General features: G+C 40.3%; 1 protein-coding gene across 1 annotated transcript in view; it reads left to right on the top strand.

Moving 5' to 3' along the window:
• Window positions 1-14,887, top strand: part of GBF1 (golgi brefeldin A resistant guanine nucleotide exchange factor 1) — a 110,721-nt gene that overhangs the window by 56,790 nt on the left and 39,044 nt on the right. Inside the window, 5 exon segments of the mRNA XM_052798612.1 lie at window positions 6,206-6,337; window positions 11,488-11,606; window positions 12,235-12,343; window positions 12,711-12,771; window positions 14,526-14,580. Of these exon segments, the coding sequence (XP_052654572.1) occupies window positions 6,206-6,337; window positions 11,488-11,606; window positions 12,235-12,343; window positions 12,711-12,771; window positions 14,526-14,580 (476 nt within the window).

The following is a 14,887-nucleotide window of genomic DNA, read 5'->3' on the forward strand; positions in this document are numbered from 1 at the left end:
CAGGGAATTAGCTTTGAAGAGTATATTTTACAGGCATACTGAAAAGGATCGCAGTTAATTCTCATTTCTCCTTCATTGGCTTGAATACCCTTAATTTTGGGCCTATGTTTACTTCTATCATATATAAAGCTTTTGGTAACACTTACTATAGTGAAGTATTGATTTCAGAGATACATAAAGCTTGCTTCCACACATCCCCACAGCGAGCTTGTATGCTGTCTTGTACAATCCCAGCAGCCTTTTAAAACAGCTTGCAGGATTTATGCGTTCTGGCAACTAGGATGTAGGCTCCTGGCTCCTCAGCTTCTCCTTAGCTGTCAGAATCCAGTTCTCTTCATCTATTAAGAGCTTAGATTGGGATAAGACAAGTGATATTTTGAGGAACCTGTAAGGAATGTCAGGTGGCTACTCTTTTTGATGACCTCTTACTTATCAAGTTTAGTGGACATTGCCATCATTATTTTCAGGAAGTAGGACTAGAGATTTCTCTGATTACATTAGCTGCTAGGTCAGACTATGTAAGTAGCAATCTGTTCTCATTTCAGATAAGAAAATCTCCAGAAATGTGCTACACATTGCACCATGCTGCAAGGGCTGGTCTAGAACTTGCAAGAAAAACAAGACCAAAACAACAGCAAAAAAACCCCTTGAGGGGAGAGACGGCAGAGGATTCTTTTCACTTGAAACTTTGACTGTACCAGGACTGTGCGGAGGGGAACATACATTCAGGAAAAAATGAATGTGGATCATCTAGCGTAGCTTTTTTACACTTGTTACCCTATATTAATTGGCTGTTAGTGAACGGGAGTTAAATGTTGGACTAAGCTTCCTAGCTAGAAGAAGTCGGGGCGTGTCTTTCATTCCAGCTGCAGGGTGGCATGTGTTCCAGTCAGTCTGGAGAATTTGTTTTTGGAGTGGTGAAACATGCGCCTCCTCAGCTCATCACCTGTAGAGCTGCTGAAATTGTAGTTTTGCCAAGGGACCTAGAACCAATACGCATATACTGTTCTGTGGCTGTTACCTAACTGAGTCTATGTAAAGCAAATTCAAGCTCTGCAAATTTTTAGAGGAACAGGTTACTGTAGTTGATTTGCTAGATTTGTTAATCTCTAAATTAACCAACAAATAATTACAGGACTAACTCAAAAGGAGTTTCTCCTTTCCCTGTGATTCTGCATTTTGATCTGGGTGAGATTAAGCCAGTACTTATTCCAGTAGTTAAGAATTCAGAAATGTTTTTGAAAATCTGAAGAGTATGGCTACTCAATACTTTTAGATAGTTTTAAAAGGCAAGTACAATTTTGTCTTTTTTCCTTGTAACTTTTCTTTTCTCTAACTTGCTGAGAGAGACTGCAGGGACTTCTCACCCTTGGATAGAAAGACGAAATGTTTTGGTGTTTGGAGGGTGAACTGAGAATAAAGTGCATATAAAGTCACGTAGGCCAGAAAGGCAGTGTTTGCAGACAGTGTTTTTGAGGGTGAACCAGGAAGCACTTGCTGGTACCTCAATTTTCTGTGGCATAAACTCATTGAGCTCCTAGGCAGGAGTCCTGAAGAGATGGATTTCTGCTCTGTTACAGTGTTATCTTTGTCTCTTTCTCACCTTAAGAAGATAAGAGAATGCCTGTTTGTTGTACAGTTTGTTACGTAAGCAGAGAACGTAATAGCACATGCTTGAAGCATTGCTCTTGTCTGAGCTCATCTGCATTGGAGAGGTGCGTGGGATACAACTGAGACAGCCTTTCTGAAGGCTGGGCGTCAAAGGCCAACAGCTGCTGCATAAGAGGAGTCCAGGTCATGTGGTTTGGGTTGCAGTTGCCTGTCCTGGGGACAAATGATGTTGAAATAACTTGTCATAAACAATTTTTTCTCGTTCATTTACTCTGATTCGGAACGCATAGCCGATCCTGATAAGAGTCATTCAGGAGTGAAGAGTTGAACTGCCAGAGAAAGCAGCTTATGTGAGCATTTTAGATCAGGAATGTGCCAACAGCGTGCTAACAATAAGAAACCTCTTCCAAGGGGGACCTACTCCTGTACTTCAGGAGAAAGGGACGCCGGATGTCTGATGCAGCTTGTTTGCTGAGGTGCCAGAATGGCTGGATAGGATTGCTGAAATGAGAGTTAGGTGCTTAAACATGAATTAGTTGTTTAAACATCTTTATAGACATGTGTGTCTAAGCGCAAATAATCCATAGGATGAATGAAGGAAAGCACTGTGGTCTCAAAGGAATTCCATCCTCATATTAAAATTGCCAGCCTGAAGAGTTGGCTTTCTGATACACTAAAGATATTTTTTCCCTTCTTCTCAATCTCCATGCACTGCTTTGAGCTAGCTGAGCAGTTTTGGATGTAGTCTGGTGCTGGTCTCTGTTTGCTTCCCTGAAATTTCATTGAAGGGACCTGCGTGAAAAGAATGGTAAGTGCTTTCCAGCTGGTCCCCAAAGCAGCCCAGGCTTTTCATGTAAGACAGTATCATGTTTTAGTATAATTTTCCCTAGCTTTGAGTAGATTGAAAAGGAAGGCTGCTTGTAGGAATCCCCAGTGAAGTTTTGATCTCCTTGTGGACACTTACTCAGTTTTTCTTGTAATACCCTAGGCTGAGGTCATGCTTGCAGGGCTGGTGGGTTTTGGGGTGGGTTTTTTGTTTGTTTTTTCCCCAGAGTTGAAAGTAGTTATCTAAGCACAGAACCATCCCTTGTTTTCTAGTTCAAACACTGAGAATTGTCTCTTGCTAGGAAATATGCTTGGAGAAGCATCTCTCAGCAATTCTCAAGTCTCTTACTGGTTATGGTTTCCTCACTTGTAGTGCCTGAACCTGAATCTGGCAGAGCAAGAACCAGAGTGTTGAAAAATCAGAGCCGCTTTTTTGGGAAACCTTTATAAAAGCTCAAGTATCTACTTCCAAACGTTCAGTATTTACTTTATATAGCCTTTATTTTGGCAAAGGAATTATTAAAGTTATAATTGATTTTACTACCCTTTCTGAGGTTCTTGGATATTTTCAGGAGAGCTTAGCATTGCTTTTACAGTTAGGTGCCAAAAAAGATCAAGACTTTATGTAGTGTCTCTTTCATGATGTTTTAACTCGCTGGGCAGAACAATTTCCTTTAAAGACTATGGTCCTACCTTACCAAAGTATTGTGAAAAGAGTGTTATTCAGTTCCTACTCTTCTGTGCTCTGGATTAAACTTGAGCTCTGATAGTAGAAGCTAGCACAGAGTGCACCTTGCAGTTGTAGTTACTGATCTGAAGTGGCTGGCAGGTTGGTTCTGGACACTGCCATGTTCACTATATAAGGCTATGAAAACCTTTCGGGGGGGGAGCTTCTGAACTAACTTCACTGAGCTCAACAGGATGGAGTTAAAAGAATAGGATTGATCTTTGACTTAGTGACTTGTTTGCAAAAGTTTTATGTGGTTAAAAACTTCCAAGTAGCTTTAGTGCCACTTTCAGGTGCTGAACTGATACTTCAGCCAACGAGGATAATCTTCTTCAAGACAGAATATAGCAAGAATAGCTACAGCATGAGTGTTTTTCTGTGCTCCCAGTCTTCCTATTGAAGCAAGCACTGGTGCTGAGATTGAGTTCTGCTTTGAAAAGGGAGCTTGTGACCCCTGTAAGTCCTCAATGCCTGCAAATGCTGCTGGTAAGAAGAGCTCATTGTCATAATCAAGTGAATACTCCTCAGATGCAAATAATTAGCCATGTGATTGGTGTTTCACTGAAATTTAGATCTTTCAGACAGTAGTCCTTTAGTGGGTAAGTCTTGCACTAAAAATACTCTCTTCTTGTTTAGTATATTTTTAAAAATTTTTTCAATAACACAGCACCAACTATCCAGTCTAAAACAGTTTTAGAGTGTACACAGTCACTTTCAGAGAGCTTAATGTAAAATGCTGTGTTACCATAAAAGCTAGAGTCTCTGAATATCAGGGAAGCTGGCCAGAGTTGCTGTGTAATCAACAGTATGTTCCTAAGCTAAATCCTAATTATGAAAAGCCATTTTGTGATATTCATGTAAGTTGGGAATTTCAGTTAGACTGTAGGGGAATCTACTCTTTAACTACATCAAGATTCACAACTTTAATTGAAAGAAAAAAATGAAACTCCCCCCACTCTTGTAAAGAAAAAGTCTATTTGTTGTCCCAAAAATGGATTAATGGAGAGTGTGGTAACCTATGTATCCTCTGCTAGCAAGTTTGTCTTCGTCATCTCATTCCACCTGTGCAGCTATGTATGTCTGCTGAAGTCCCATTTTTCTTACTAATCAAGGTGCAGCTTTTCCATCCTGGGACCCACTGGATTGAAGGAGGCTGGATGAACTCACAGGATTATGTTGGTGTTGACCATTCTATAGAAAGGATCAGTTTTGGGGAATAAGAGTTTGGGTGTTGATCCCTAGTAGTCTTACTATATTTATGTCGTCCAAGTGCTTGTAACCAGACAAGTGTTCTATAAAGCACACTTAAATAAACATTGATGAAAGCATGTCTTATGATCCTCTGCATTTCCATGAGCTATTGAGAGGTGACACAATTGTAATGTCACGCCATCTGACAAATGGGGGGAGTTGTTCTTAAGCCAAAAAGATTGAATCATCACGTTCCTTTTAACCTCTCACAAGTTAGTTGTGTTGGCCTGATTTGAACTGGTGGCTGAAAGGTAAGAGACTGCATAATGATTCCCAAAGTTCTTTTTTTTTAATTGCAGTTTTGCTTTAGTTAACAGCAAAACTATTGCACTTTAATGTTGTTCTCCATGTTGTTAACTATTTAAAACAAAAACCCCTGCATTATTCTTCCTCCTTTGCTTCCTCACCATAATTTATCACAGTATGTTAACATGCTTTCTGATAGGCTTTTTACTTTGATACTTAAGGTTTTTCAATAGGAACTATGATAAAATGGAATTTCACTTATCTTAGAATCAGGATGGTTTGGATTTGGTAGATAGAAAAGCAGCAGCTTGTCTAAGGATTCAGGAATTATGGGCTTTTTTTCTCCCCTGCCTCAAAGAAGCTCATATGACAGATAAGTGCAATATTGGATCATCAAGAATATAAATGCCAGTGTTCCTGTGATGTTATTAGCCATTAGACTTGTTAACTTTTATTAGGAATAAAATGTAGGTTTCAGCAAGTTGAGCCAAGGGTTTGTACTTAAGTATTTCTGGTCTCAGGATTATCTAAGTTACTTTTAATACACTCTTCTTTGCAGCACTGGCTGTATTATGGTAGCCTTCACCTGCTTTTTAATGCTTTTTCTCCTAAATCCTCGTCAGAACTCCTCTCATCTTGATTCCTTGTGGTTTTTGTTTGGTTGGTTTTGGTTTTTGGTTTGGTTGGGTGGGGGTGTGTCGCTTTCCCTAGTTCTGGCTATTCTTTTCTGTATTTTTTTTTTTAATTCCTAAAGCTTCCATTGATCATCTTGAAAAGTTTAGGAAGCTCGTTAGTTGTTCTTTCTCCAGCTCAACAGCTCAGTGCATCTGCCTTCTTGTATTGCAGCTTTAGAGAGGATACTTGCTGTCCAAAGCAGCAAGTAGAGAAAAGTGTCCTTTTTTTCTGCTTTGTTTGAGAGGCTTGTACAGGTATTCTGAGAACAAGATAGAAGAGTTGTTAAGTATGTTTATCTTGTGGGTTTTTCCTGTCTTTGCCAAGCAAACTTCTAGGGTTGCAGAAATGCAATTTGTATTCGGGCAAAGAGCTGCAAGAGATCCAGCTAACCTGGTTGTACATTTGTACATGCATATGATTAGCATGAAGCTATATATGTAGTAGGATGTTAACAGAAGTGGTGGAAGGTGGGGCAGGGTCTATATAGTTCATGTGATCACACAATTCCAGGAGTATTAGGAAAATGCAACTGTATCTGCCAATTAATTAAGGTATGAATGTAGGCAGCAGTGGCTCTGTGGTGTTTACAGAATGTTCTTAAATTAGGCTTTGTTTTAGAAGGTTCCAGCGAGCTGTTTTGAAGATCATAAGAAAGTGAGCTTCACAAACGATTGCTTTTAAAAATATATACCTATACGCGCACGCGTATTTAAAAGCAACCCTGACCTTCCCGCTAGCCTTCTGAAACTAAGCTATTGCAGATCTCTTTCCTCTACGATTAAGTAGATTGCTGTAGATTCTTAAAGAGAAAATGAATCCTAATGAATCAAGTCTAATTTAATGTCTCTCAAATTATTTTTATTTTAACAGAGCTATCTGAAATTGAACCCAATGTCTTTCTTCGGCCTTTCCTGGAAGTAATCCGTTCTGAAGACACTACAGGTCCCATAACTGGATTGGCCCTCACCTCTGTGAATAAGTTCCTCTCATATGCACTAATAGGTATGTCTTGTGGCTTCCTGGGATTTACCAAAATGCCAGCCAAATGCATCTCCTTGAGACATGTCTTTGGCCATGCTTGCAGGATGCATGCTTGCAGTCTTAATGAGGAGATTGGGGAAATAAGAAAATTGTCATTAACGCTGTGGAAACAGGCATCTGCAGTTTCTTAATATCATACCTGCTGGTCTTTCATGGCACTACAGCAATGGCTGGAAACGGAGCCAAAGCTTCTAGTCTGCCCTGACTGCTGCATGTGCTTATGGCCTGCTACTGGACCGCAGTGGTCACCAACTGCTTTTTAATGGAATCTGAGCAAAAGGGCCAGGGATGGGAGAATACTAGCTTGGATTACATTGTTGTAACATACAGAAACACAGTAGGATTATTTAGTTTTGTGGACTAATATTTCTGCTCTAGAGTGAGAATGTTTTTTTTGCTTTGTCCCAGACCCTGTCCAGTGGTGTGCCAGTACTCTTCACTTGTCAGAATTGTCATGGCATAGACAGTTTTGCCGTTGCCCGGACTTTCAAATGTGCTCATTCTCCTTTATATTTGTGAAAGACTAATAATGTGCATGTGGTCAGTTCCCATGGCTCAGCTGGCTTGTAGTAACTCATTAGCTGGCTTTCTGTCTCCCTTCAATGTGTCATCCTGTTGTTAGTGGTGCTTGATTTTTCTGTGTAAATTCTGGTAATACTTTCTGGTCATACCTGTGCGAATTACAAAACTTGTTACTCATGTTTGTTTATAAGTAGTCTCACTTGGAGAAAATTATTTTACCTGTCTTCCTCTGCCCCAAGTTCAGCTTTCTCAGTTCTTTTCCTCCCTTACATTTTAAGTGAACACTGTTGAATTTTTGGCACTGTTGTTTTAAATATTTTGTGCTTCGGAGTTAGCATGAGGGAAGTTAGAGAAAGAAAGGGCTTGATGTAGATGCAGACCACTTTTGTGGGAAAGACCCAAAATTAAAATGAGCAAAAATGGGGAATTGCAGGAAATTTTTTTAAGACTTTGATGGTAATTTAGTCTATCAAGACATCAATTAGTGGGCAGTATTGGGTATAATTCAGTGGTACAAAATAACTAAAATGATGCAATATTGATGTTGCTTCATAGGACAATGAAGAAATCTTAATAAATAAGACACTAAAACATGTCCCTCTGAAGGACTAAGCAATAATGCAAAATACGTTAGTTTCAACATAAAATGAGGGATGGACTCTTCTGGGCTTTTATGGTCTGGGTGGGATCAGAACATCAGGCTGGTACCACATGTCCAGGCAAATGTCTGCACAGGCAACTGACTACAAATACTTGATTTGAGGCAGAAACAGGAAAAAAACGTGGTTAAGAATTTATAGTCTTTCTCTAGCTACTTGTTATTTAGAATATTAATTAGGTCACTCTAGCAAGGGCACATCCCTGTAACTGTTGGTGAGCATGTGTCTTTGTAGTAGACAGTGGAAAAGACTGTCTGCCTGGCTTTTGTTGTGGAGCAGAACCTGTAATCTAAGACCTCCGTTGCTGCTTCAGGTGACATTCACAGCAGCCTTGTCCTTTGTGCTGCTCCAGATACCAGTGAGGCTGGGATTAGTGGTGGTGACTAAACACCTGGCTAGGGTTGTGTTGTTAAATTAAAGCTTTTTGGTCATATATTTCTCTTTGTAATGTAAGACTAAAGGTAGTCTAAAGACTGTTTGCCTAAAGATAGGAAAAGCTTAAAACCATCCTTAATATATGAATCTGTTTCAAACTGTACGGAACAAGGAAGGAAGGACTCCGGCATAACCATAGTGGGGAAATTTCAGTGTGGCTGATACTTGTGGTGCACTTCGGGGCTGTGTAATTGACAGGTGAAACCAGCACTTTTTTCAAAGTATCATTAGCTTGTCTGTTCTGTGAGTGGATGGCTTTTGGTGTACACACTGGGTTGAAAACTAGTGGGCCATGAAAGAGCCAAACTCCTCTCATAATTATTTATTTCCAAAGCATTTCATTACTAATCCTTGTGCCATCTCACTGTTTTTCGTATTCTGTCACATGTCAGCAAGTGGTTATCTGTCTCCTTTTCAGGCCAGTATTGCTGAGGGATATGTTTTAAAACCAGTTAGAAAAAAATAATTCTTGAGTAACCTTTGAGACTTCTGATCTCTAGTAGTCTGAATTACAAAGATCTGTTCCAGGATTGTTGGATGCAGCAGTTCACTAATGGTATAGTGTGCAATCACAGCTCAGTTAGATAAAATTACTTGATATCCACCATGCGTTTGTTTTAGTAGGAATAGTTAGCCTTACAGAGACTATCCTCTGCTCTGAAATAAGTACTACTGTTTCAAGAGTTACAGTCGATAAATTACATAATAATTTTTAAAGTACAAGAAAACTGTGCGACAATACTAAAGTCCCATTGATTTTATCCCTCAGATTAGTTATTTCCTTACTCAGCAGTTTTGCACTAACTAGCTAGCTGTCAGCCTTTTTGATGAGCTCAAACCTTAGCTATAGGAAGACTAGTGGCTGAATTTCGGAATTGTAGTTTTTGTATTTTCCTCAGAAAAGGTATGTACTCTTTTTATTATCACAGTGTGTCCACAGCAGCTTCTGGCTCCATTTCTAAAGTTAACTTTCCCTGGTGTTCCTGAAAACTACATATCTGTAAGTGAGTAGCTGTTGCTCGGCTTCCAGCAAGAGGACTTGCTGTTTGGGGAGTTCAAAACTTGTTCTCCCCTCTACCTTCTCTGTCTCCTTAGTGATTTATTTTAGTTCCATTAAAGGTGTTACTGAGCAGGCTTCTGGCTTTCCTGGATTTCCCTGATGGTTGAGAGCCTGGATTGTCTGCTTTCTTCTTGTTCTTTTGCTCACCTGTTGTGAGAGTACACCTGATATGAAGTGTGTATGTCTAGATGGGGTCTTCAGATTTTTGCATTGTAGGTGGCAATTTTCAAACTGATACTTTGCTTCACACAAACTTATTTTTGTTAGTGATTCTGAGCAGGCATTGACACATCTTTCTGCACTGTTTTCTCACAAGGGAACAAAGAAGCGGGTTGATCTTTTCTGTATCTTGTTTCTGCAAAGTAGAAGTATCTGTGCTTTTAATTGAACTCAAGAGGCTCTATAAATTGACCTGAATTTGTAGAGCTGTTCCAGGGAGCCAGGACTGAAGTAGTCAGGCGTGATATGTGTTGGGAGAGAGGTGTGTTTATTAGTGTTGAAGGTAGGGGCTAGGACAGCAAAGCAGTAGCCGTAGATCTGTTAAAGAAGCATATGCACAACTTGCTTGCATTTCCTTTTCACACAGACCGTTTATCCGTAACTATGACTAAATGTATCCCTAAGCCTAGAGCAACTCACACCTACTGGAAGAGGTGACAGTGAAGTGAATCTGAGTGTTCTGACTATGGGAGCCTTTTCTGCAGCAAGTGGCTTTTTCCTCTTGATGCCCGCTTAGCTGCTTTCCACTGTAGTTGTTGAGGTTGGTTAACAACAATGCTAACGTAAGTACTGGAACTGTAACACCACTGGTCTTTGCCTGATTTAATTGAGGCAATTTAGAATGATCCTACATCACCATTGGTGGTTTAAGCTATTATTTCGATTTGTGAATAAGAGTGCATGGGACACCAATATATGGCTGATGTTATTGCCTCTGGTAGAAGAGTGGTAGCTTCTAACTTGATTATAAGCCGTCATTGAAGGTACACAGGGAACTGCCTTTGACAGCCAGCCTCTTATTTGATGCTTCCCAGTATCAGAGTTTGGTATCCTGTTGAGTGCTGCTGCTGAAGCAGGTAAAAAATGACCGATTGGTCTTAAAATAGTCTCCTTGATAGCTCAGTGAGGTTTGACTAGGAAACCAGGAGAGGAACTAGCTCTCAGCTATGCAATTTTTTTTTTGTGTGTGTGTGTGTGTGTTTGTGAGAGAGCGAGCTATGTCAAAAGTAGGCAAGCTCTGCTCTTAATAGGGATGTGTAAGGGACAGCAAAGGTGAAGTGCTGTTCCTATGCACATTTATGGGATTCTGAAGCACACTGATGCCGTTTCAGTTTTGTGCAACTATGACAAGTTTCTTATCCTGCAGCCCCTCAGAACCCCCACAGTGTGGTGGAGCCGCTCTGTTTGGACCACAATAAGGGCAGCTTTCTTTAATGCATAGGGCTTAGCTCCTCCTAGGTGTGAACACAACTGAAGTCAAAGAGGGAGTCTGCAAAGCTGCTCTGTGAAGTATACAAGGTCTTGCTTGGTTCTTCTGTCGGCTTCATTCTTGCTGGAGTTCAAGAGGCCCCACTGCCAATTAATGAGGTATTAACTAGTGTTTAGGTTGTCTTCTTTCTTTCCTAATGACTGTTTAGGTAGGAAGGTAACAAGATTCTTGCCCAGTGCTGTATTGTTTAAGTGAGAATGAAATCAAAGCTGGAGGCAGCTTTTCTGAAGCCACTGTAATGTGGCACAAGATACGGTTACTAGCAACAATCTCTTCCTAAACATTCTCTCAACTGCACCATTGTTTGTAGCTACAAAAGACTGAAACGGGGAGAAGGAGCCTTGATGAATGATTGAAGCGGGAGGCCTGCAACTCTGATATCTAAACTGTGATTGTGTCTGTCTGCTGTTTTCTCTGGGGAAAGCTACTGGTCCATTCCTTCCCCAGCTCCTATTCCTTGGGAGGGATGTAGAACAAGAGATAATTTTTCCTTCTCAATCTAGTGGAACCTGTTTGGCATTTTCTCCTCCTGGGAGTAAATTTGAGGTTCCCTAGGTTTAAGAGCTGTTTTCTCTTCATTCCCAAGGAGGAACTGAATGCATTTAACTGCTGATTGTGCTATATTGTAGGGAACAGGACAGAGTCTTACAAATTAACATCTAAAAACATAGTGCCAGTAACAATTGAATTGTAATTCTTTTCTTTGTTAGGTTACATCTTTTTGCAAATGTAAATAGACTCTTGATAAAGTCTTTCTGAAACCTCCCAGTTTTAAAAACTCTTTCTGTTTCTGGGAGGTGAGTTTGCTCTCATAGGGTCACTCAGTCGAGTCACACAAATTAAGGAAGCAGATGGCAACAAAGTATCTCTGTGTAGATGTCTCCCCACAGAGGTGGTAGGCTGTAGGTAGCCTTTCCGTGTCATGTACTTTTATTCTGTTAATCAGATCCCAGCCATGAGGGCACAGCGGAGGGGATGGAGAACATGGCAGATGCTGTCACTCATGCCCGATTTGTGGGCACGGATCATGCGAGCGATGAGGTTGTCTTGATGAAAATCCTACAGGTAAGTGGAGAGAAATGGTAATTACAATAATGGTTGCTGCCTGTTGTGGAACATATCCTGTTACATGGAGATGAAGAGGAGGGAGCAATGTTTTGACTCTGTAGGAGCTTAGTGACAGACTTTATTTTTAAACAGATGGCTCATATATACTCGTGGTAAAAGCTTTTCCAAATGAAAATAATTAAAAGCTTAAATGAAATAATTTTTAAATTAAGGGCTTGATAATGTGGTAGTGTTGATAATCCTACCTTGTGCATGGTCTGTGTTAGTGAGGGGTAAATTAAGCATATGGAGCTCTCAAACTTATTTTTGAGAAAAATTCTTTGTAGAGACAGACCTATGAACTACACACTTCCTCAGTCTATGTACCTTTGAGCAGATAGCTAGTTACTGAACTTAAATATTGGGTAGCGTGAAGCTTATCAGGCCTCTTTTAGAAGTTGGGCAGGAGATCATTCTTGTCTCCTAATCTGTCTGTTTCTTGAGCGTAGCGTTCAGTTTGAAATGACTCCTGGAAAACCCTTAGGTTTTCTGCTCATGGCAGTTCTTGAGGAAGCCAATGTTAACCTCTTGGAAATGCATGCGAGTGTCATTGTACTATGAGACATACATGTACTGTTCTTTGCAGGTTTTGAGGACCTTGCTGCTTACTCCAGTGGGAGCCCACCTTACCAATGAATCTGTGTGTGAGATCATGCAGTCCTGTTTCCGCATATGCTTTGAAATGAGACTCAGTGGTACGCTTGTTCATACTTAATACTGTTCAGTTAAGAAATGATGGGGTTTCCTCAGCATTAACTAGTTCTATTGTAGAACATGCAGCTGTGGAAAGCTGCTGAGCTTTATATTACTGTGTCTTTCTACAACTTCATGGAAAATGCGTTAGGAGTTCACTGTACAACTTTTGACTGCTCTTTTTCCCCAGTTTTGTGGCGCCATCTTGTGATTATATGCCCATTTGCAGTAATGCGGTGTTGGAGCTGGTTTTAATAAATTTGCCGTAATCTCTGTAAACAAGGCTCAGAGGGGAGTCTGCTTGAAGAAGCCTCTTGATAATATCACACTGAGTAATGACACCTGTGTTATTTGTTTTTGTCTTCACAGAGTTATTGAGAAAATCTGCAGAGCACACTCTGGTCGACATGGTGCAGCTGCTCTTCACAAGGTAAACCTGCTTGTGTTTGCCTCAGCATTGCTGAGATGGCCCTCTAAGGACAGAAAGATTCCAGACTTCCACTTAAGGGCCCTCAGAAAAATCATCCAAAATGGTCATTATTTAGAGGTGGAAGGGGATGAAGGATTTGGCACTTTTCTCTTGGGCTGACCCTGTCAGACTGCAGGGAGACAGAGGTAGGGAAGGTTGCCTGGTTTAAGGTGTCCTTGGAGGAAAGATGGACAGCCAAGTAATGAAGAGCTTTAGGACAGGAAACCAGTTTGAGGACAGAAAATGCAAACTTCACTCCAAAAAAAAAAAAAAAAAAAAAAAAAAAAAAGAAAAAGAAAAAAAAAAGAAAAGTGCTCTGAAAAATATAGCTCTCTTCAGGAGAGAGAATAGAAAGGGTGTTGAATAGCCACATGTTGATTTCAAGCTGAGAGCTTTGACCTCACATATCAAAGAGAATTTTAGACTCTTGAGATCATATGTCTTGGACAAATGTTCTGCCCTTTTCAGCACCCTTCAGGTAATTAAGATTACTTCTTTTAAACTCAAGTAAGTTATTTAACTTCAAAACTGTTTCTCCAGATAGTGAAGTAATCATAGACTTTCTCTGGTTATTGTAAAAAGGAAATATGCAGATATAGAAACACTTTTAGTAGGAAAAGATTGTAGTAAAACTGACAGCTTGTGAAACACAGCTCTCATAATATTTTTTTTTTTTCCCTGTTGTCACATTCAATTCCAGTGGGATCTCAGTTGGGTTTGTTTTTTTTTTTTCCTCTGTGCACTCTGCGTCATACAGTGCACTGGATAAATGTGGGGCAGAGTCGGATTCAATCTCTCTGAAGAGGAGAGACTGCATTACTTTTTCTCCAAATACATATGTGAATTTTACTAAGTGCTTATTCATTACTTATTGTGTATCCTCTCCTCTGTCCACCTTGATAAGGCTTGGAGACACCACCACCATCTGTGCCTGTGGACATGGGGATAGAGAAGCAAGGCAAAGACAGCAACTGCAGGGGTGGTTTGGCCATCTTGCTCTCCAGAAAAAGAAACAGCTGAAGCTGTGCTGCATGGCTTTTATCCTTTCAACAAGCAAAGATAGAACTGTAGTAAAGGAACAGAAGGGAGAGCAGGGCGTGTGGAGTTGTAGAGCTGTACACATTTGTCATTTGTTAGCACAGGTGATAGAGTCCACCTCCTTTTCTTCCGAGACAGGGACTGCTTAGCTTAAAGCATTCAGCTTAAACTTAGATCCACTGTGCACCATAATTGTGTTTATATGATGCAGAATAGAGGAAAACTACTGGGGTTTCTACAAAGTTAATGAAAAGGGTTGCCATGACTAGTAATAACATGTACACTGCAAGAGTCCTGGTGTGGATGATGCTCTGGCTCAGCAGCTGTTTTTAGCAGCATCAGAGAAACCTGTTTTGAACGAATCTAATTAGTCCACTGCTGAAAACATACACTGAAGGAAAAGAAGCTGTACTTACATGAGCATTAACGATGAAAATCAATATAGCAAAACTGCCATTAGCAGTAATAGCATGCAAAGCACCTCTCATCTATACTTGTTTTTTTCCCCTTAGCAGATTTTGACAGGAAAAGAAACTAAGAGCATCTGTTTTTGTGGAGAAAACCTGATTTTCATTTTCTAGTATCTGCAGCATGACTGGAAAGACCAGTCTATTTTTTTTCCTCTTCTTGTTAACCCAAGAAAGCTTATGTATTTTGGCTTGTTCTTTGTCTTTCAGATTGCCTCAGTTTAAAGAGGAGCCTAAAAGCTACATGGGAACGAACATGAAGAAGGTAAGACTCAGCACTATGTTGGCTGTTATGCTCTTGTCTCGGGCTTGTACTCGTCTCAATATTGTTTGTTTTCACACTTGTGTTCTTCATTCCTGCAAGTCCCTAGTTCACTGAAAGAGCATGTTTAACCGCATAAATGGACATAGCTTCATTAATTCTCTGGGATTAAGCCCCCATAGTCCAGTAGTGAATCTTGTTAATGATACCACTGCCTAAGTGAGTCAGTCTGGATTCTGGGAACAGCCATCAGCTGCTGTGGGCTAGAAAACCCCAGCAAGTTATGGGACCTGGTGGTGGTGATGTCTGA

The sequence above is a fragment of the Harpia harpyja genome, chromosome 10 (assembly GCF_026419915.1).
Source record: "Harpia harpyja isolate bHarHar1 chromosome 10, bHarHar1 primary haplotype, whole genome shotgun sequence".
NCBI lineage: Eukaryota > Metazoa > Chordata > Aves > Accipitriformes > Accipitridae > Harpia > Harpia harpyja.